The 21,013-nt window shown below is 54.9% G+C and overlaps 1 protein-coding gene across 1 annotated transcript in view; it reads left to right on the forward strand.

Moving 5' to 3' along the window:
- NKAIN1 (sodium/potassium transporting ATPase interacting 1) overlaps positions 1-20,591 on the forward strand; it is a 39,887-nt gene extending 19,296 nt beyond the window's left edge. Inside the window, exons 2-7 of the mRNA XM_064731655.1 lie at positions 7,150-7,287; positions 7,821-7,901; positions 9,938-10,135; positions 12,823-12,883; positions 14,994-15,075; positions 18,943-20,591. Of these exons, the coding sequence (XP_064587725.1) occupies positions 7,150-7,287; positions 7,821-7,901; positions 9,938-10,135; positions 12,823-12,883; positions 14,994-15,075; positions 18,943-18,952 (570 nt within the window). The 3' untranslated portion in view covers positions 18,953-20,591. The remainder of the gene's footprint in view (positions 1-7,149; positions 7,288-7,820; positions 7,902-9,937; positions 10,136-12,822; positions 12,884-14,993; positions 15,076-18,942) is intronic.
- The last annotated feature ends 422 nt before the right edge of the window (positions 20,592-21,013 follow it).

Genomic DNA, 21,013 nt, shown 5'->3' on the forward strand with positions numbered 1-21,013 from the left:
GAATTTGTGCTGTTTTCAGGGAAAAAAACCCAAACTATCAAAATTCCTGGGGTTCTTATGGGGATATTGGAGCCAAATGCACCCAGATCCCACAGTTTGGGAGCTGATGGGGCTCAGGGCTTTGTTTTAGGGGTGGAAATGAGGAGGAGCTTCCTCCTGGTGAGAATCATCGGGAGGTGGTTATGGAGCATCCATCCCCCTCTCCATGGGGAAACACCAAATTCCCTGGATTTCAGCATTCCCAGAAGGTTTTGGGAGGGTTGGGTTTCTCTCTATGCCATGCCTCAGTTTCCCTCTCCTGTGGTGGAGCCAGAACAGGATCAGCCTGGTTTCATCAGCTACAATTAGGGGAAATAATAGTAATAATTGTAATAATTGTAATAATAGTAATAGTAGTAGTAGTAGTAGTAATAATAATAATAATAATAATAATAGTAATAATAATAATGGCCATTATCCCCCCCCAAAGCTGCATTTCCCCGCTCTCCCTGATGGAACCTCAGGGATGGATGGAGCCAGGAGCTCGGATGTGGGAGCAGGGCTTGGAGGGCACCCAAGGGGTGGCACCCAGGGTGTCCCAGGGGTGAGGACACCCCCAGGGTTCATCCCATGGGGCAGATTCCATTGGGATCCCGGGGTGCAGCGTCCAGACAGGCGCATCCAGCTGGGTCTGCGTTCCCATGGCAACGCCGTCGGATGCAGGGAAATGAAATAAATACAACTGGGAAAGGGGAGGGGGGATCCAATGGGAGAGAGGAGGGGAAGCCGTGGGGTGGGCGGTGGGTGCTGGGGGGCCCTGGGCACACCAAGTGCCCCCAGTGCCACATCCCAGGCATAGGATGCATTGAGAGCTCCCATCTGGGGGGTTCAAAGGGGCCCCAAAACCTGTGCCATCCACCAGGGATTGTCCCAGCAGGGGAAGGACCCCATTTGTGCCTCTTTCACCCCAATTTCTGCTCCTGCTGTGGTTTTGCTCCTGTATCGGTGCCTCTTTGCAGCTGCGGCCGCTGGATCCTGCTCCTCCCCACACAATGCTGGAGAGGGATTGGCGCCTTTCATTTCTTTCCATCTGTGATTTTATGAAGGCTATTGCAGATGGAAGTAGGTCAGGAACTTGTTTCCAAGCCATTAAATGAAGTCCCTGGGTTCACAGCAATGTTTGCACCTCCCTAATAACCAACCGTGTTCTCATCTCATTTAAATCGCGGCCGATTCCCCTTCCTGGGCCAAGGCTGTGGGGTGGAGCTGCTTCCCACGGCTCCTGGGGCTCCTCACGGACAAGGGAGGGCATTGGCAGAGACAAAATGCCCTAAATGGCCTCAAACAGAGGGGCTGGGTGAGGGGGAGAGCCTGTTAGGGGGTCGGGGTGGGGATGTGAGGTTGTCTTGGTTTGGAAAGCCAGGTGTCTGCTGAGGAAGGCAGGAGCCTCCCCTGAAATGGAAAATGTAAATCTTCTCCTTCCCTCCAAATTGCTATAAATTTTAAATTAAGGGGCTCTCAGGCAAAAATATGGGGGCAAGAAATAACAGTTCTTTAACAGGGAAGGAAAAAAATAAAAGGATAAAATAAACAATGCAGTACACTAGAACAATACTGCCAGAGTCAGAACCCAAGCTGACACCCTGTGGGTCAGGCTGTTGGCAGCAGTCCCATTGGAATTGTGGCTCAGCCCTCCTGCAGTGTCAGGGCTGGTTCTGCTGGAGCAGGGATCCTGGAGAAAGGTGCAGTCTCTGCCTCTGAAGATCCAGGGCAGAGGCAGCTGCTGTTCCTCTGGGCAATCCAGTGCAGAAGCCGTGCTGGTGTTCCAGAATCTCCAGATTCTATCCGGGTAGGAATGCTTGGCTCCTCCCTCTGGGCTCCCATCTCCCAATGGGATGCTGTAGTTCTTATCAGCCATGCAGGGACATTCAATAGCTGTTATCAGCAGGTGTCCCCTCCCGAGGGAGGAGTGAATGTGGTCACTCAGAGAGAGAGATAAGGCAAACTGCCCACTTGATAAAGGCAATCTGCCATACAGATGGTAATGGAAAACATCTTGCATTGCAATCTGGAACAGGGGTCCTGGAGCACCTTTGGGGTGTCCCCGGGGCTGGAGGGAGCTCCAGGGATGTTCCATCAGCCCCGGGGCTGTGGAGAAAGTTCCTTACAGATCAGGCATCCCGCTGTCCTGCCAAACGCTGCCCTGGGGGGTTCCTCTCTGAACCCCGATTGTTTTTGGGGGGCAGAACCCCCAGACACGACAGCAGCTCAGGGATGGGCCGAGCAAGGCTCTTGCAGCATCTTCAGCCGCGGCACATGAGGAGTCAGAACGGGCAAATCCCCTAAAACGCGACCAAATGAAAAGTTAAATCCCCGGCGAGCCTCGGGCATATGGTGTGCCGGAGGAAATCACCCAGCTGCAGGATAATGACCCATCGCGGGGCCAGGAGCCCTGCCCGGCCGAGAGGGGAGCTCAGCCCGGGGTGCAGATGCTGCTGTGGGGCTGAAGAGCAGCAGGAGCCAGGAGCAGCTCCAGGATCCTGCCCAGCGCCAGCTCCAGGATCAGAGAGAGAAGAACCCAGGCCCTTGCAGGGCCTGAAGGGGCTCCAGGAGAGCTGCAGAGGGACTGGGGACAGGGATGGAGGAACAGGAGCCAGGGAATGGCTGCCAGTGCCAGAGGAATGGCAGGGCTGGATGGGATCTTGGCAATTGGGAATTGTTCCCTGTGAGGGTGGGCAGGGGCTGGGCTGGAATTGCCAGAGCAGCTGTGGCTGCCCCTGGAGCCCTGGCAGTGCCCAAGGCCAGGCTGGGCATTGGGGCTGGCAGCACCTGGCACAGTGGCAGGTGGCCCTCCCGTGGGAATGGGATGGGATTTAAGGTCATTTAAGTTCCTTTCCAACCCAAACCATTCTGGGATTCTCTGGTTCCAGGAGGAGCTGCTGGGCAGGAAGGTTCCTGCTTTCCCAGGGTGCTGGGTCTGGGGTGTTCACCCAGCACTCCTCCCCTTGCAGTCTGATTTCCTAGCTGGGTTTCTCCGGAAAAGAAACCTGGGAAGGGGTGGGGAAGGGGCTCCTGGTGACCCTGCAATGCTCCCAGCACAGCCAGAGCCGGATCCAGCTCTCCCACCCTCCTTGTGGGGATTAACGACTGGGAAAACTTGGGGTGGGTCTGAAGAAGGTGAGGGCGCCAGAACCAGAGGGTGTTTCAGGGACAGAGGAACTCCTTCCCTCTTACATTTGGTGTCAGCACGCTGGAAAAATCCCATTTTCCTCCAGCTCTGCCTCCCTGGTGCCACCTCCCTGAGCCCCAGCTGAGCTTGTGTCCCCACGGGTGTCCCCTCCCCACTCGTGTCCCCTCATCCTCACTGATGGAGTTCGGTCCCTCCCGCTCCCATTCCCGGTGCACACAAATCCCTTCCAGGCTGGGATGAGCGGGACCAGCCCCCGCCCCCAGCTAATCGCTGTGATTTGCTGCCGAACGAAGTTTTGGGGCCGATCGATGAACTCGTGTTTAATTAAGAGGGAGCCCTAAATCTCATTGCATTGATCAGCCGCAGCTTTATCTTAATTAGTGGCAGGACGGCGTTTGCATCCCGGCTCCGGAGGCGCTGGGGCTGGGAGGGAGCGGGGTGTGAATGGGGCTGGGAGCAGCAGGAATTCCCATTCCAGGGGCAGGAGGATGCTCTGAGGCCACGGAACAATTTTGGGTGTGTTGGACGCTGCTGGGAAGTTTCTTGGGATGATGCTGAGCCCCCAAGGGCTGGGGGTCCTGAAGGTCCCTCCCAGGGACATTTTACCCCCACAGGATCGGGGATGATGCTCCAGGAGCTGGACCAACCTGAGGAGCAGCTCTGAGCTGAGGGTGCTCGCTCAGCCCTGCAATTCCCTGGGCAGGGGCACCAAACCTGGACTCTCCTGCTGGAGGCTGTGCCTCAGTTTCCCCTCTCGTGAAACACGTGGGGCTGGCCTTGGGATGCCCCTGCCCCTGGGATGCCCTTGGGATGCCCCTGGGATGTCCTCAGGATTCTTGGGATGCCCTTGAGATGCCCTTGGGATTCTTGGGATGCCCTTGGGAATCCCTTGGGATGCCCCTGGTATTTCCTTGGGATTCTTGGGATGCCCTTGGTGGGCACTGAGAGTTGGGGAGTGCAGCCACGCTGCCTTTGTGAATCTCTGTTTGTCCCTTAACCCTAAGCTGCATCCCACGAGGATGGAAAATCCCAGATCTGCTCTTCCCATGGAGGGAAAAAGCTGGAAAAACGCAACCAGGGACCAGGGCTGGAGTTGCTTTGTAGTGCAATTATCACCCCCTAATTAGCTCATCCATGGGGAAACTGGGGTGTTTATCCCAAATTCTGCCTCTTTGGGATGCCAAAGGGTTTGCTTCAAGCAGGGTCATCCCAGCTCCTCCTCTTTCAGGCTGGAATTAAGGAGCCAAACGGGTGTGATTCCTCCTCTGCAGCTGCATGGGATGCCCTAAGAGGCTCTCCCCTATTGGATTTCTGGGGTTCCCCAATGAAGGAAGGAATTGAGAATCTGACTCCGTGTTCTCAGAAGGCTGATTTATTATTTTATGATACTATATTATATTAAAAAATGCTACACTAAACTATACTAAGGAATACAGAAAGGATACTTATAGAAGGCTAAAAAGATAATAATGAAAACTGGTGACTGTCCAGAGTCCCGACACAGCTTGGCCCTGATTGGCCAAAGAGTGAAAACAACTCACAGCAGAATCCAATGGAACAATCACCTGTGGGTGAACAATCTCCAAACACATTCCACATGAGCACAACACAGGAGAAGCAAATGAGATAAGAATTGTTTTCCTTTTCTCTGAGGCTTCTCAGCCTCCCAGGAGAAAATCCTGGGCAAGGGAATTTTCCAATGTGAATGCCACAGGCACCAGCCCCATCCCTGGTACCCAAAGCTCCATCCAGCTCTGCTCACAGCCCCCAGAGGGATGGGTGCCCACAAACCCCCAGCACTGCACTCCCTGTATCATTCATTATTTCCATTCCTCAACTGAGGAGATTTACAGCCTGGCTGTCGGTGTTTCCTGAGGCTGTTTCCTCAGAGAGCTGAAGGAGCAGGGAAGTGAATTCAGTTTCAGTGCAAACAGCTTTGTCCCAGCCCCACAGACCCAGGGGCTGCTGCTCCAAGGGTTTGCATCACTTTTAATTGAAATCAGGGTCCTGCTGGCTCTGATCCAGCAGATACTACCCCAGGGGTCGGGTAGGGGATGGGATATCACAGCCCTAGGGTGGGGCTGGGCTGAAATCAGTGGGAATTAGAGCCCTCACAAAGGAAATTCAATGAGAATTTGGAGTTTGATGCATGGGGGAACTGAGGCATGGTCGGTGGATGCACATCCTTGGGAATACCTTATGCAAGCACTTTCTCCATCTCATTAATTCTCTCCTGTAATTAGGGCTCACTAACTCAGCCTGGGATGATGCCTGGGACCCCCATGGCCTCTCCCCTGATTCCAGATCCCTTTGGGAGCTGCTGGTGGATGGAGGGGGGATGCAAACTCCATTTTTCCTGTGGTTTTCAGGATAAACTCCACCTTTCTCTGGCAGAAAATTAGGGAATGGTGCTGTAGGGAGGACAGGGGGCCCTGAAGCTCTCAGGGTGAATCTGAGGCACCTCAAAGAGTGACAGGACAGGGCTGAGTAAGACAAATGGAAAAAAAAAAGGGTTTACCAGGCTGCTGTTGACCTGTCCCTGCACCTTGTTCCCTAAAACTCCCTTAAAAGTTCTCAAAAAAAACATGCCCTCATCCAAAATCCCCATTTTTTGAAATAAACCCATCACTGAATGTTCCAGCACTCCCACCTTGCCTTTGATTACCCCTTCCTTGGAGCTAATCCTGTGATTAGGGGCAATGGAGCCATAAATAAGTGCTGGGATCAGGGCTGGGGGATTTAACCCCTGGAGCACGGCCCCGTTTTGGATTGCAGATGGTAAGGGTGATCAGAGCCCCATGGATCCATGGAGGATGGGCTGGAAATCAAAATACAGGAGATGGAAATCAAAACACGGGAGCTGGAGGCTTTTCCCACCATAAATCATCCTTGGGATGGGTTTTCAGCACTGCCCAAGCTCTGAGTGATGGGAAAGTGAGACACAGAGTGGGGTCACATCTCCTTGGGTTCCCCTTTGGAACTCAAGGAGATATAATATAATATAATATAATATAATATAATATAATATAATATAATATAATATAATATAATATAATATAATATAATATAATATAATATAATATAATATAATATAATATAAATTTTAGATATTATATTAATATAGTACTTGTAAAATAATATTCCCAATTGTTGATATTACCAATATTGGGGATGGGACATGCCTTGGCTTGTCTGGCCCTTGGTGCTGAACCAAACAGCAGCACTGTGGTGTTTCACCCCACAGACACTTTGGGCTGGCTGGGTGTGTGGTGTTTCACCCCACAGACACTTTGGGCTGCCTGGGTGCTGCACTGGGCCCGTGGGGACAAGGCCAGGCCTGCAGGAGCTCTGGTGGTGCTGGGATGGAGCTTCCCCCCATAACAGGGGCTGCTCCTCAGGTTTCCCTCTGGCAGAGAAGCTTTAAGGCGATGGTGAAGGAAAGGAGTCGGTTCTGATGGAGGGTTTGGATGCAGAGCTTTATTCTGGCCCACAGGCCTCTGAATGCAGCAGCAGCTCCAACAGAACTCCCTGAGCCCGTGGTTGCTGCTCCTTTGAACCCCGGGGAGAGGGGCAGGGAAGGGGCAGGGAGCCACCAAGCAGGGACAGGAGGGGAGGGACAAAGGGACAAAGGACACCTGGATGGCCCAATGCCCCCAGGGGTAGAGGGCATCCTTTGAATCTGCCAATCACTCGGGGCCCTTCTGGAATTGCAGGAGTGACAGACAGTGCTGGGAGGGGAAAGGAGAGGTGACTGACACACCTGGGAGGGAATCTTCAGGGGAGGGACCCGGGGTTCTGAGGTAAACCCTGAAATCACAGCACAACACCCAATAACCCCAATCCTGCTGGCCATCCACGGACATTCCAGCCTACCCCAACCCGTTATCCATGGAATTCCCAGCCATTCCCAGCTGCTCCTTGCCCTCAGCACCCCGGGGGTGCCCAGCCCTGATCCCTGTCCCCTCCCTGCTCTGTTGCAGGTCGCTGCTCTGGAGAGGCAGATCTTTGATTTCCTGGGATACCAGTGGGCCCCCATCCTGGCCAACTTCCTGCACATCATGGCCGTGATTTTGGGGATTTTCGGGACCATCCAGTACAGATCCAGATACCTCATGATGGTAGGTACCACCCTGGGGGTGCAGCAGTGTCAGCCCCAGGTCCCTCCTGTATCCCTGGAATCACAGAAGCTGTGGCTGCTCCATCCCTGCCAGTGCCCTGGGCCAGGCTGGACAGGGCTTGGAGTGGGACAGAGGGACTTGGGAGGGCTGGGAATTAGAGCCCTCACAAAGGAAATCCAATGAGAATTTTGTGTTTTATGGATGGGGAAACTGAGGCACAGTTAGTGGATGCACATCCCTCGGGAAAAATTCAGACAAGAACCTTCCCCACCTCATTAATTCTGCCCTGTAATTAGGGCTCACTAACTCAGCCTGGGATGATGCCTGGGGCCCCCAGGGGTTCTCCCCTGATTGATGAACTTTAAGGTCCCTCCCAGCCCAAAAAGTGCTGTGATTTTGGGATTCCACCATCCCAACCCGGAGCCCCTGGACGGGCTGGGCAGGGCCGGGCTGGAGGGGGTGCAGCGGGGCTGGAGGGGGTACAGGGGGGCTGGAGGGGGGGTGCCCGTGCTCTGACCCCTCTCGTCCCGCAGTACGCCGTGTGGTTGGTGCTGTGGGTCGGCTGGAACGCCTTCATCATCTGCTTCTACCTGGAGGTCGGGCGCTTGTCACAGGTAACGCCCCCACCTTCCTCTTCCTCCCTGCATCCTCCCTGCCTCCGCCCTGCCTGCTGGCCATCCCTTGCCCTCCTCCTCATCCTGCTCATCCTCATCCTCCCTTCTCCCCCAAAAGTGCCCCCCAGACCCGGGGGTGCCCCAGCCCCACAGCAAAGTGATGCCGAGGGCATCTCCCCGGAGCACGGAATTCCCGTGGGATGGGATGGGATGGGATGGGATGGGATGGGATGGGATGGGATGGGATGGACAAACCAACAGCTCAGAGTGGAGAGAGCGGCCATTTCCGAACCCAAACCGAATTTCCTTTATCTCCGCTGAAGGGACAAAGGAGAGGCGAAACCCGGGAACGGGATGAGCAGGGGCAGGAAGCTCAGGGCAGGGTCTGGGGCAGGGATGGGGAGGGCAGAGGTGGGAGACCCCCCCCTGCTGTAAATTCCCTATTTTCCCGGGATTTCTGGGGCTCAGCATTCCCAGCTTTGGGACATCACCCTGCCGGCCATGGGGTGAGGATGTGATGGGGCTGTGCCTCCACACCACCCTGAGCTGTTAAATTTCGCTTTTACACCAAAAAGAGCAAAACCTGCCGCGGGGATGGGGCAGCACCGGGTGCTCCGAGGGAGCCTTTGAGCCCAGGCTCGGAGTCCCTGTGTGTCCCTCCCCGGCTCTGGGGACATCAGGGGCGCTGGGGACAGCCAGCTCCGCTCTCTCCGTGCTGCCCCAAGCAGGGAAGCCTCTGGGGGTGTTCCATGGCTGGAACCTCTCCCCGAGCAGCCCCCGGTCATTTGAGGCTCTCCCGGAGCGCTGAGTGCGCAGCACGATGGGGAGAGGGGGAGGATTCCCTCCCACCGCGGGTTTTTGTGGAAATCCCGGTGCCCGTCACAGCTCCCCCTCGTCCCTGTGCCTCAGCCGCATCCTCCAGCTCCACAAACCCAAACCCACTCGCTCCTTTTCGGGATTTGTGCCGCCCCCAGCAGCAAAAATCTTTTAATCCCAGATTGGTGATTTCCTGCGGGGGAAGCTCGGCCCCAGCACAGCCGGGGGGGCTCTCTGGGGGATGGGGGGTCCCCAGGGGTACCAAGGGGATTCTCATGGGGTGAGGGCTCAGCCAGAGGTACCAGTGGGACCCTCATGGAGTGGGAAGGGGCAGCCAGGGGCTGGGGATTCTCCCCTTGCAGGAGGATACAGCCTGCCCAAGGCCACCCCACAGCTCCTGCAGAGGACCCAGGCAGAGCCCCCGAGCTTGTGAGGGGCTGGCAAGGAGGGGACACGCTCCAGAGGGACCCTGCAAGGCTCCCTGGGAGTGGGATGAGGGCATGGCACCCCCAAATCCCAGGGGAAGCATCAGGGGCTGCCCTGCATCCCTGGAACATGCAGATGGGGTGCTGCCAATCACAAATACCCTCCCTGCACTCTGGTCCCACTCTGTGGCACCCACCCTGTCACTGGGCACCCCCGGGTGCTGCTGCATGAGCTGATGCCCACGGTGCCAGCACGGGAGGGAGCCCCAAACCCTGGGGCTGGGCTCAGGGGATGCCCTGCTCTGACTCAGGGAGCCTCCTTGGCTTGGGAAACCCATTTACTGTGCAGCCATCCTGCAAAGAGCCTTGGTCCACCATTCCTCTTCTTTCTTCTTGCTTCTTTTCTTCTTTGTTTTCTTCTTTCTTCTTTCTTCTCTTTTCTTCTTTCTTTTCTTCTTTTTCTTCTTCTTTCTTTTCTTCTTTGTTTTTTTCTTTCTTCTTCTTCTTTCTTCTTCTTCTTTCCTTTCTTCTTTCCTTTCTTCTTCTTCTTCTTCTTCTTCTTCTTCTCCTCCTGCTCCTCTTTCTCTACCTCCTTCTCCTTCTTCTTCTTTCTTTTCTTCTTTCTTCTTTCCTTTCTTCTCCTTCTCCTCCTTCTCCTCCTCCTTCTCTACCTCCTTCTCCTTCTTCTTCTTTCTTTTCTTCTTTCTTCTTTCCTTTCTTCTTCTTCTTCTTCTTCTCCTTCTCCTTCTTCTCCTCCTCCTCCTTCTCCTTCTTCTCTTCCTCCTCCTCCTGCAGGACCGGGATTTCATCATGACCTTCAACACATCCCTGCACCGCTCGTGGTGGATGGAGAACGGCCCTGGCTGTTTGGTGACGCCGGTGCTCAACTCCCCGCTGGCGCCCGAGGATCACCACGTCATCACGGTCAGCGGCTGCCTGCTGGACTACCAGTACATCGAGGTGGTGAGCAGCGCCACGCAGATCTTCCTGGCGGTAAGGGCGCCCTGCTCTCCTCCAGCCCACACCGGGAACGGGACACAGGGCTTGCAAGGGTTGCAGGATGAAGAGAGAGGCGAGAATGTTGACTTCATGTTCAGAGGGCTTGACTTATTATTTTATGATATATATATTACATTATAACTATACTAAAAAGAATAGAGAGAAAAGTTCTCAGAAGCTAGCTAAGCTAAGAATAGAAAAGGAATGAATAACAAAGGGCTGTGTCTCAGCAGAGAGTGAGACCCAGCTCTGCCGTGAGTGGTCAGTAAATCCAAACATCCATCTGAGACCAATCATGGATCCACCTGTTGCATTCCACAGCAGCAGATAACCATTTTTTACATTTGTTGCTGAGGCCACAGCTTCTCAGAAAGGAGAAAAATCCTAAAGAAAGGATTTTTATGAAAATATGTCGGTGACAGGAATGAGACACGCAGGGTTGTAAGAATCTGTGTGTCTTGAGGCTGTTGTATGAGTCCAACCTGGCTGGCTCTGGATTCTGGCCCACACAGTCTGATATAGTAGGAGGCTCAGTAAAATCGATGTATTGTGTAAGTGGCCTTGCCCCAATCCTAGTTCCTCTAAATGGGCTGCAGTGGTGATGTCCTTAATTGGGTGGCAGCTGTGGCTAATGAAGATAACTGGGATAAAAGGGGGTGGGTTGGCTGGTTAGGGAGAGCCTTGGAGGAGTTCTGAGGAAGAAGTAGGAACAACACTGGTGTGAAGAGCTGCTTGTGAGAAAACCAGCCAGAATGGATGGGACTCTAGAAATATGATAACAACAAGTGGTGACCCCGATGTGATAGAAGATAGGACAGCTGAGAACTGTGGAAGAGATTAGGCAGCCTGAGAGTTGCAGAAGATAAGACAGCCAAGAGCTGTGGGGCAGCCTGAGAGCTGTGGAGGTTAAGACAGCCAAGAGCTGTTAAGAAACAGGGCCTTTGAGTAGAGGAGCTGTGACAGCCAGGAGCTGTGAGAAATATGGCCTTTGAGTCAAGGGGCTGTGAAGGTACATGGCCTTTGAGTCATGGTGGGTTATATGTATTGTAATTGTGTAATTGTTAAAAGAAAAGGGGGAAATATAGGTGGCCATTGAATCTTAGTATGTATTGTATAGGTGGCCTTTGAGCCATAGTAAAACCTATGTATTGTATAAGTGGCCTATGAATCTCAGTAAAATCTATGTATGGTATAAGTGGCCTTGCCCCAATCCTAGCTGTTCTAAATGGGCTGCAGCTGTGATGTCCTTGATTGCGCAGCAGCTCTGGCTAATGAAGATAACTGGGATAAAAGGGGGTGGGTTGGCCAGTCAGGGAAAGCCTTGGAGGAGCCCTGATGAAGGAGCAGGAACAACACTGCTGTGAAGAGCTGTGTGTGAGGAAATCACCCAGAAGGTATGGGACTCTAGAAATCAGATAACAACAATATGAATACAACAGTCTGGCATGGACAAAGTCAAAGATGAGAAGCGCTCTTCTTCATGTGGGGATTGGTGTCCTGTTTATTGTCCATTAGGAATGGACACTTCTGGTTCCAGTGACCACCCAGGTGTAACAAAATGGTGTGACCTCCTTGCAGTGCAGTTTTATACCTGAGGACGGGGTGGGGAAAGAGGACCCTGGCCAATGGGATACCCTTGGGGAGGGGTACCAGGGGCCAGACCACCATGGGGTACAGCAGAGGGGTGCATGAGGGACAGACCATGTGATGGGAGAGGAGAAATAACAATCTATGTGACATACCATACTCAGTACAAATTTCCCATCACCCAGTGCAAAACAACAACTTAATAAACTATTTAGTGCAATACAACGCGGGGTGGAGGGGCTGGGGTGGGCAGAGGAGCCACGGTGTCCCCATCACGCATTTCTGTCACCCAGAGAGGAGCAGACAGAGCCCTGCCAGCACCCCATGGGTGTCCCACCCTGAAACTTGTCATGTAGAGGGCTGGATGCTGCAGGGATGGAGGAATCACTCCCTGGGAATGAGCTGCTGGAATGTGCTGCCTGCTGGGAGGGAGGGTGCCCCCCTTGCCAGTGACTGTCACCCCCTGTGACAGGGAGGTGGCAACGGGGCACACCTGGAGGCAGAGCTCCCTAAAATGGAGCTTTAAGGGGAATTGGGGTCCCCAAAGGGGCTCCCAGTCCTGTGTGGGGCTCAGCACCCTCTGTGGGGTGCCAGCTCCAGCCCCACCTGGTGCAGCTGAATCCACCCAACCCTGCTGCACCCCAAACTGCAGTGGGATGGGCTCTAGCTGCTCCCAGCTCCCAGGTCACTGCCAGGGCCCCCCATGGTCACTCCCAGGGCCCCCAAGTCATGCCCAGGGCCTCATGGTCACTCATGGGCCCTCAGTTCATTTCCAGTGCTCCCAATTGCCCCAGTGCCCCCAGGTCACTCCCAGTGGCTCCCAATTCACTCTCAGTGCCCCTCAGTTCATTCCCAATTGCCCCAGGGCCTCTAGGTCACCCCCGGGGCCCCCAGGTCACTCCCAAGGCCCCCAGGTCACCCCCAGTGCCCCCCAATTTACTCCCAGGACTCCATGGTGACCCCCAGTGCCCCCCAGTTCACTCCCAGTGCCCCCAGGTCACTCCCAGGGCCCCAGCCATGCCCCCACTGTCCCTGTGCCTGTTGTGCTGCCCATGCCCCCATAACCAGCCTCTCCCTGCCCTGTTTCTCCCCAGCTCTTCGGCTTCGTCTACGCCTGCTACGTCAGCAAAGTGTTCCTGGAGGAGGAGGACAGCTGTGAGTGCCTTGGCTGGGGGGACAGGGGAGCAGTGTCCTTGCTGGTGCCACCCTGAGCGGGATGGCAGCTCCCAGAGGGGTCTGGGGAGGCAATGCCCGGGTCCCAGCAGCTGAGGAAATCCCTTTAGTTGGGTTTTTACCCTGTTTTCCCATCCCTGGTGAGGCAGAGCTGCTGGGGTGTGATGGGGCCGCTGTCACCTCGCTCCTCCCTTGGCAGTCACAGAGACTTGGGGACACTGTGTCCCCCAGGCTGTGTCCCCACTGCCAGGATTTCACCCCAAATCAGGGGAAAACAACATTTTAGGCAAGGTGAAGGCTGACTTTATCCAGTCTGTGCTGCTCCTCCTGCTCCCACCCCAATCCCTGCAAACCCCCCTCGGGAGCACCCCGGCCCCTGAACCAGGTGGTCGAGGCTGAGGCTGTCCAAGGGCATTAAAAGCTCATCTACCATTAATTAATTCCCACCAGCTGGCAGATCCCTGCAGGGCTGGGCCACAACCACGGGGATGTTCTCCTTCCCTGGGCTCAGCACTGGGATCAGCACCAGGATCAGACTGGGCTCAGACCAGGCTCAGCACTGGGATCAGCACCAGGCTCAGACTGGGATAAGACTAGGCTCAGCATGGGGCTTAGACTGGGCTCAGCACCAGGATCAGACCATGATCAGATTGGGCTCAGCACCAGGATCAGCCCTGGGATCAGACCGGGCTCAGCACCAGGATCAGCACTGGGCTCATACCGGGCTCAGCACCAGGCTCAGACCAGGATCAGCCCTGGGATCAGACCGTGCTCAGCACTGAGCTCAGCACCAGGCTCAGCCCTGGGCTCATACTGGGCTCAGCACCAGGCTCAGACCAGGATCAGATTGGGCTCAGCACCAGGCTCAGCCCTGGGCTCATACCGGGCTCAGCACCAGGATCAGACCAGGATCAGACTGGGCTCAGCACCAGGATCAGACCAGGATCAGCACTGGGCTCAGCACCAGGATCAGCCCCAGGATCAGACCGGGCTCAGCACCCCCCCCCGTGCCCACAGGTGGTCCCAGCCCAGCCTGGGGTGCAGCACTCCCATGTTTTCCCTCCTTTCCCATGGAAATAAAGCATCTCCATGAGGAATTGGCCTCTGCCTGAGGGAACAGCTCCTTTCCAAAGGGTTTACCCAGCGCTGGCGGCTCTGGAGCACGTTTGCACTCCCACAAACTCTGCATCCAACACAATTTTAATATTAATGCTGCCTCAGCCCGGGATGCAAATGCATCTTTTTAATGGAATATCTTATTAGATTTGAAATGGATGGATGGTGTTAAAATTGAGAGCTGCTGGAATATTGAGTCAGGAAGGGAAATATCTTGGGAGAGGAGGGCTCTGCCCTGGAGCTCTCAGCTCTTGGACACCCATGGATAACCCACCCCAGTGTGGGATTTAAGAACTTGGGTGCTGCTGGGGATCCTGGAATGGTTGGAATTCCCAGCCTGGCTGCACCTGGAGTACATCCCTGTGCTGGCTGTGCCGGGGAGAGGGGTCAGGTCTGGGGAAACACGGTGACCCCCAGTGATCAATTCTGATCTTATCCAGTTTGTGATTCTGATTTATTCCTTCGGGAATGCAGCACTGGGATTCCCTGGGATGCTGGGGTGGGTCAGGATCACCAAATCACAGGATGGTTTGGGTGGGAAGGGACCTGAAACCTCACCCAGTGCCACCCCTGCCATGGCAGGGACACCTCCCACTGTGCCAATGCCCAGCCTGGCCTTGGGCGCTGCCAGGGCTCCAGGGGCAGCCACAGCTGCTCTGGCAATTCCAGCCCAGCCCCTGCCCACCCTGCCAGGGAACAATTCCCAATTGCCAAGATCCCATCCAGCCCTGCCATTCCTCTGGCACTGGGAGCCATTCCCTGGCTCCTGTCCCTCCATCCTTGTCCCCAGTCCCTCTGCAGCTCTCCTGGAGCCCCTTCAGGCCCTGCAGGGGCTCTGAGGGTTTCCCAATCTCACACTGAGCAGTCGCATTTCCCTGGGGTATCACATTTTGATGGGATGCAGCTGCAGCCTGGGATGTTCCCCATCCCACGGGGATCTCCCTGCTCACCCTGCTGCTCTCCCGGCTCTCCCCAGTTGATTTCATCGGCGGCTTTGACTCCTATGGGTACCAGGCACCGCAGAAGACGTCGCACCTGCAGCTACAGCCGCTCTACACGTGAGTGCTGGGGTGCTCAGGGGTGCGGGACCCTCAGTGTGCCCAGACTTGGGGCTGTGCATTCTCCCCACAACTCCCCAGGCTCCACCTGGGCAGGGCCGGGTGCTTTGGGGAGGATCCCACCCGTGGTTTGTGTTCGCTGGGTTCGGTTTTATTCGCTGGGTTTTGCTCACCGGGTTGTGTTCGCTGGGTTTGGGTTTGCTCGCTGCGTTTGGGTCGCTGGGTTCTATTTGCTGGATTCGCTGGGTTTGCTGGGTTTGTATTCGCTGGGTTTGGTTTGTATTCGCTGGGTTTGGTTTGGTTCGCTGGGTTTTACTCGCTGGGTTTTGCTCGCTGGGTTTGGTTTTGCTGCTGGGTTCTGTTCTCTCTCTGCTCGCTGGGTTTGGTTTTGCTCGCTGGGTTTGGCTCGCTGGGTTCTGTTCCATGGGTTTGGTTTTGCTCGCTGGGTTTGGTTCTGCTCGCTGGTTTCTGCTCACTGAGCTCCCTTGCCATGCCCGGGGACCATCCCTCCCTCCCTCCCTCCCCTCCTGATAAGCGCTGCCGACTCCTCTTCGCTCTCCATTCCCTGCTAAGCCGAGCTCGATAAACACCCCAGCGAGATAAGGCTCGCGAATCTAAAGGGATTAACCTCGAGCAGGCTCTGCCCGCTGCCAAAAATTAATTATGTTTTAAGCCTTGTATGCAAATTGGAGGGCAGGCGATGCCATTGGGGAGGCAGAGAGGGGCTGGGGGGGACAAATCCATCTGTGACACTGCTGGGCCCTGCCTGGGGACACTGCTGGGGTGGGGGGAGCGCCCATGGGTGCTGTGCCCCCTGCACGGGGCTGGGAGCCCCCCGGGTGTGGGTGGGACACGGATGGGGACATGGATGGTGGCATTGGCACATCCTGGGGGTTACTGGGGTGTCCTCCCTCACCTTGGGGGTCCCAGGAGTGCTGTCCCATGGATGGGACACGTCCCCTGTGTCCCTTCAGCCCTGCCTGGGTGGGACTGGGCAAAGCACCATGGGCAGAGGGACAGGAGAGCCACCCTGTCCCCATGTCACCCCCAGGGCACAGTGACCCTGTCCTGTCCCCATGTCACCCCGGGCACAGGGGAGACCCCGACCCTATGTCACCCCAGGGCACAGGGACCTGTCCTGTCCCCATGTCACCCCCAGGGCACAGGGACCCTGTCCTGTCCCCATGTCACCCCCAGGGCACAGTGACCCTGTCCTGTCCCCATGTCACCCCCCAGGGCACAGTGACCCTGTCCTGACCCCCATGTCACCCCCAGGGCACAGGGGCCCTGTCCTGTCCCCATGTCACCCCCAGGGGCACAGAGGACTCTGTCCTGTCCCCATGTCACCCCCAGGGCACAGGGACCCTGTCCTGTCCCCATGTCACCCCCAGGGCACAGAGGACTCTGTCCTGTCCCCATGTCACCCCCAGGGCACACAGGACCCTGTCCTGTCCCATGTCACCCCAGGGCACAGGGGACCTGTCCTGACCCATGTCACCCCCAGGGGCACAGGGACCCTGTCCTGACCCCATGTCACCCCCAGGGCACACAGGACCCTGTCCTGTCCCCATGTCACCCCCAGGGCACAGGGGGTGCCAGAGGTGCTGCAGGCCCAGCACACCCCGATAGCTGTGGGGTCAGGATTGAAAGCTGCAGGATCTGGGGAAATCAGCTCAAAATTGGGTTTGAAGTGCTGGGGACAGCAGCTTTGGACAGAGGGGACACAAAATCTGCTGGCACAGAAGGCTGGGGCTGTGACACCAGGTGGGGACACCTCGGCTCCTGGGGGTCCCTGTCCCTGTCCTGAGGGTTGTTCCCTCCCATGTCCCCCTGGCACTGCCCCAGCTGCCAGGGACAGGGCTGGGGCGTTTGGTGACACCAGGACACTGTCACCGCCCTGCCAGCTCCCCCTGTCCCCAGCAGCTCGTTAATGACCCGCTGATGAATTAATTAATGCAGTTGTCATTTCCATGTCCCCTCCATCCCCCTGTCAGCAGGGGCAGCTCAGGCACTCGGGGGTGCCCCTGTCCCCAAAGGAGGGGACAGGGAGGGGACATTGGGGTCCCACTGCTCCTCTCACCAGCCAGGGGACAAACAAGGGCTGGCCTGGCTCAGTGGGGCCGGTCACTCGTGTCCCCAGGGCCAGCCCAGCTGCAGCAATTACAGCTCATTCTGCAGCTTCTAATTAGCTGTGATTTAATTAACGGACATGTGGGGAGGTCCAGGAATAATTGCATTATTATTATTATTATTATTATTATTATTATTATTATTATTATTATTATTATTATTATTATTATTATTATTATTATTATTCAATGTCAATAGTCAATATTAATTATAATTATTTTATATATATTAAATATGGTTTTATTTTTATTGTTTTAATTTTATTTTTATTCTATTATTCTATTGTTGTTGTCAACAATAACAACAATAATAAGGAAAACCTGTGCTATAACAACGGTTTAATAATTGAAATTGAGCAAAATATAATAACAAGAATAACAGCAGAAGTAATAGTGGTAATAGTTGTAGTAGCAAGTGTATTATTATTATTTATAAAAATAAAAATAGATACAACAATAATAGGGAGAACTTGTGGGGTAACAACAGTTTAATAATTGAAGTTAAGAAAAAGATAATAACAAGAATAATAGTAGTAGGAGGAGCTGTATTATTATTATTATTAATAAGAAGAAAAATATCAACAATAATAGGGAAAACCTGTGTGGTAACAACAGTTTAATAACTGAAATTAAGGAATATATAATAACAGGAATAATAGTAATAGTAGCAGTCATTACAGTTCTGGGAGGAGCTGTATTATTATCAATAAAACTAAAAATAGCAACAACAATAACAGGGAGAACCTGTGCGGCAACAACAGTTTAATAACTGAAATTAAGCAAAAGATAACAAGAATAATAATACTACTGCTAGCAATAGTAGTAGTAGCAACTGTATTATTAGTAGTATTAATAATAACAATAAAATTAGTAATGATAACAACGATAACAATGCTGATTATCATAACAACGATAATAAAAATAAAATCCAAAACAAAAATAAAATAAAATATAAAAATAAAAATAAAATTATAATAGACACACCAAGAAAAGAGAGGGATGAACCCCAGGAGCACGGTGTCTCCATGTGAGGGGACACCAGCCCTCCTCCCCAGCCACTCTGGGACATTTTTAGGGGTGGAAGAGAGCAGTGACCCCATGAGAGGTCCCTGTCCCCATCTGGCTGTGGCTCTTTGTCCCATGGGGACACACCGGGAGTCTCTCACAACCCTTCTTGTCCCCTCTTTGTCCTTTTGTGCCTCTTTGTCCCCATGTGGGGACACTCCATGGGTTCTCTCCCAGCCCCTGCTGTCCCCTCTTTGTACACAGCTGGGACACTCCATGGGCTCACTCCCAGCCCCTGCTGTCCCCTCTGTCCCAGTTGGGGACACTCCATGGGTTCTCTCCCAGCCCCTGCTGTCCCCTCTTTGTCCCTTTGTGCCTCTTTGTCCCCACATAGGGACACTCTGCGAGGTCTCTCCCATCCTCTCCTGTCCCCTCTGTTCCCACGGTGGGACACTTCATGAATTCTCTCCCAACCCCTCCTGTCCCCTCCTTGTCCTTTTGTGCCTCTTTGTCCCCAGTTGGGGACACTCCATGGGCTCCCAGCCTCTCGTGTCCCCACTTTGTCCCCAGCTGGGGACACTCCGTGGGTCTCTCCCAACCCTGCTGTCCCCTCTTTGTCCCCAGTTGGGGACACTCCATGGGCCCTCTCCCAGCCCCTGCTGTCCCCTCTTTGTCCCCACATGGGGACACTCCATGGGCTCTCTCCCAGCCCCTGCTGTCCCCTCTTTTCCAGCTCGGGATAACCGGAGCCAGCGGCGCCAGGACCCCGCGGTGCCACCACCCCCTGATGCCACCACTCCGGGCGCGACGGGGCCACCACGGCGATCACCCGGGACACGGCGGGGGCTGTGCCACCCCTGGGCACCCCCTGCCCGCCGTGGGGACGCGGGGACAGCGCGGAGGTGGCAGCGCTCACGGACACCGCTGGATGTGTTTGTCCCAGCCTGGCTTTTCCTTGGAGCAGCGGAGTTTGGGACAAGGACAAGGACAGGGACAGCACCGCCCTGGGGACAGGCAGGGTTGGGACAATGTCCTGCCACTCCGGATCTGGCTCAGACTGGCTCCAAGCACGGGATTTGTGCTCCCACAGGAATTCTCCCACCGGGATGAAGCAGCAGCGCCGGGACTCGCTCTGGGACGCTCTGAGGAGTCGGATCCGACCCCTGATTTGGGGACACGGGGGACACACAGGACCCTGAGCCCCCTGCACCCCCTCCCTGCCGCGTTTGGGGGCCTTGCTCCGAGCTGGGAGCCCCGAGGCTGCTGTGGCCCCTCCCCGGCCCTTGGAACGATCTGATGAATGTTTTGGGTTTTGCTTTGGGATTTTTTTTCTTCCAATCATTTATTTGGGTTTTTATTTAATTTAAAGTGCCTGAGTAGACTCTGGCTGAGCAGACCCCCCCTCTCCAAGGCTGACACCGTGCCTTCAGCAGGGCTGGGACCCCCAGGGCCCCCCAAACCTCACCCAGGGCTGGGGGTCCCACCCTGGTCCCTTCATCCGTAGGGGGCTCAGTGCCAAATTCATCCATCAGCTCCAGGGGCACAGGGATATCAGCACTGGGGGAGGATTTTTGGGGGGTGTGAGGTGGGCTGGGCAGGGATTGCTTTGCAGGAGGAAGATCAGCTGGGAAGGAAAAGCCTTGGAAAGAATTTGAAGGAAAAAAGGAGTTTCCTGGAGTGTCCCAGCTCCCCAGAAGCTCCTCGCTCTCCTTTCCGTGGGATGTGGCTCCTCCAGGATTCTGGATCTGCTCCCAGGCCCACCTTGCGCCCCGGGATGGAGCTGCGGAATTTGGGTGGATTTCACCTCCCAGCTGTTTCTCCTCCAGTGCCAGGGGAGTTTTTTACACCCTGGAATGGTTTTTGGCCCTTCCCCACAGGGAGCCCTGGAAGTGCCAGGAGCTGGGATGGGCTGAGCCACCTCCAGCCAAGCTGTGAACTCTACAGGCAATAATTTTCCACCCTTTGCCCCTCTTTTTTCCATGGAAAATTGTGGTTTTTTCAGGCAGTGATCCCCCTCATCCCCCAGAGCACATCCCCATCCCCAAGCCCTGGGGCCAGCAGCATCTCTGGGGTTTATTTTCCTCTCCAGGACCAAGGATGCTGCACTGGGATGGGATGGGATGGGATGGGATGGGATGGATGGACATGCAGACACTCCCCATGTCCCAACCCTTCCCAAAGCCAGCAGGAAGAGCTCACTGCGTTAAAGCTCTTGGGAAGAGCCTCCCTCCCTGCCCTGGGCTCCACAGGGGCCGGGCACGGCGCTCCAGGACCTTGGGTGTTTCTGTTCCGTTGGCTTGGTTTTCTATGAGCCCGTCTTTGTAACGTGAATCGAGGATTTCTTTTCTATTCTGTAATTATAAAAGTCAAAGGAAAGTTTCAGCTGGTGCTGTTCTGCTTTGGGGCACTTCCCTTCACCTGGCAGTTAAGGTGATTAAGGTGGGGGGTGGTTTTGAATTTTTTTTTTTTTAATTCTATTTCTCTTTTTCCCTTCCTTAACACTGCCGCCTCCTTCCTCAGGGCTCTGAATGCCCCAGATTTCCCCATCTTATATCATGGGATGGTTTGGGTTGGGAAGAGAGCTTAAACCCCTCCCAGTGCCACCCCTGCTTAAATCCCAGCGGTGCCCTGACACCTCCCACTGTGCCAGGTGCTGCCAGCCCCAATGCCCAGCCTGGCCTTGGGCACTGCCAGGGCTCCAGGGGCAGCCACAGCTGCTCTGGCAATTCCAGCCCAGCCCCTGCCCACCCTGCCAGGGAACAATTCCCAATTGCCAAGATCCCATCCAGCCCTGCCATTCCTCT

The sequence above is a fragment of the Zonotrichia leucophrys genome, chromosome 23, assembly GCF_028769735.1.
Source record: "Zonotrichia leucophrys gambelii isolate GWCS_2022_RI chromosome 23, RI_Zleu_2.0, whole genome shotgun sequence".
Taxonomy (NCBI): Eukaryota; Metazoa; Chordata; class Aves; order Passeriformes; family Passerellidae; genus Zonotrichia; species Zonotrichia leucophrys.